The following is a 1,828-nucleotide window of genomic DNA, read 5'->3' as shown; positions in this document are numbered from 1 at the left end:
AACGGCTCAGGTTCAGTCTTTTTCCCCTTTTTCCCCGTCTGCCAAATGGCCACGCCGCCCGGGCAGCGACCTCAGCTGCAGCAACAACAGCAACAACAGCAGCAACAGCAGTCGCCACCGCGGCCGTCGATCTTCCGCGACCTGCGCGATCGTGAGCAGTCACCCAACGCCCCTGCCCGCCAGCCACCGAGCTTCCATGGCTCAGTGCCCATGACGGCGGGCTTCTCCGGGCCACCCGCGTCCGCATCGTCAGCGACATTGGCATCATCGCTGGCGTCCATGACTCCAGGTGGCTACTCGAGCTACAACCAAAGCGCAGCAGCAGCAGCAGCAGCAGCAGCCAACCATGCAGCCGCAATGGCAGCCATCACAGCCGCAGCCGCTGCAGCCGTCGGGCAGCTCTTCTCGTCACCACTCGCACAGGCCCAGGCTCAGCAGCAGCTGCAAGGCCAGGGCGGTGCCTGGAACAGCGCGCAGCCGCCACCTGGCCGGGCGGCGTCCTCGTTCCCGTCCTCTGCCGGTGGGATGACACCACTACTACTACGACTACTACTACTACAACAACAAGCCTACCATCATCTGCTCCTCCAGGTCAAGCGCAGTCCATGATGGCTGGTGGGTTTGCCGCGTCGTACTCGAGCGATCGCCAAGCGACCATTCCCCCGTTCCTGGGCGCTCCGAATGCTGCTGCTGGTGCTGCTGGGGCTGCTGGTGCTGCTGGTGCTGTGCCAATGTCGGCTGCTCAAGTCCAGATGCAACCGCAGCAGCAGATGCAGCTCCAAGCCAGCCGCGGCGCTCATCCGTCCACACCGGCTGCCCCAACTGCTGCTGCTGCTGCTGCAGGTGCGAGTGCTGGAGAGCGCAAGCTCCCAGGCAAGGACGTGATTCTCGGCCAAATCACAAAGCTCGAGAGCGACATTGGCGAGCTCGAGCAGCAAATTGCATCCCTGCGAGAGACGGACGACAAGGTACTCGAAACTCGTCTTGCGATTCTGTTTTGAAAGTTGTCTCGGCTCGATCCTGACTGTTGGTGTGCTTGGATTTGTTCTTGGATTTGTTCTTGGTGGTATTTGTTGTTGGATCAGAGCGCTCAGAGCGAAGAGGTGGCTCGAGAGCGCCTTGCACTGGAAGCCGCATCGGAGGCAGAACGCGCTCTGCCCGCCAAAGTCCAGTCAATCCAGGACGACGACACGCTCACAATCGTTGAAAAGATCTACAAGTCCAACCGCACCATTGCCTCTGGATCGCAAGTGTTGCCAGTCCCTGCCTACATGCAACCGTCGGATTTGCCGTCCTATCGCGGCGTGATTGAAAACCACCATCGGGTGCGTCCACGACTGATGGGCGCGCTGCACATGCGTCGACAGGCCACCGAGCGCAAAGTCACCGAACTCCGAACCGAGTACGATACGCTTCTGGCCCAATGGCAGGAGCGTCTTCGCGTCGAGGATTCCAATCCAAAGAAAATGTGAGTCCTGCTACCTACCTTTCCGACTTGCGAACGCGTTGTGTTTCTGTTTGGTTGTTTGTTGTTAAAGTTGTTGTGGAAATCTCACGACTCGTTGCAACTCGTTCTGCGGGGGGCCGCGCAATGCACACCACCAATGCAACAGAAGTCGAGATGCCAAATTCCGAGAATTTTACGAGTCCCAGTTCCCAGAAATGTTCCAGCGAGAAAAGCGGTCTGGACGCCAGACAGATGCAGCTCGTAGCGATGCCGAGTTTGACCGCATCATGCTCAATCTTCTTGCTGAGACCGCTGTATGTTTCGGACGAACGTGATTGTTTGCCAATGGTGATTCATGCGCTGAGTGCCTTTTTTGTTTGT

At 58.5% G+C, this 1,828-nt stretch overlaps 1 protein-coding gene across 1 annotated transcript; it reads left to right on the top strand.

The window, feature by feature from the left end:
- Positions 1-45: 45 nt before the first annotated feature.
- CAOG_03384 (hypothetical protein) lies at positions 46-1,782 on the top strand (the record flags this gene model as incomplete). The annotated part of the gene is made up of 4 exons (XM_004364166.1): positions 46-520; positions 592-968; positions 1,086-1,468; positions 1,614-1,782. The coding sequence occupies 4 exons, from the start codon at positions 46-48 to the stop codon at positions 1,780-1,782; spliced, it is 1,404 nt and encodes a 467-aa protein (XP_004364223.1).
- Between the last annotated feature and the right edge of the window lie 46 nt (positions 1,783-1,828).

The sequence above is a fragment of the Capsaspora owczarzaki genome, assembly GCF_000151315.2.
Source record: "Capsaspora owczarzaki ATCC 30864 unplaced genomic scaffold supercont2.4, whole genome shotgun sequence".
Classification (NCBI taxonomy): Eukaryota; class Filasterea; order Ministeriida; family Capsasporidae; genus Capsaspora; species Capsaspora owczarzaki.
This window is presented reverse-complemented; position numbering and strand designations above follow the sequence as displayed.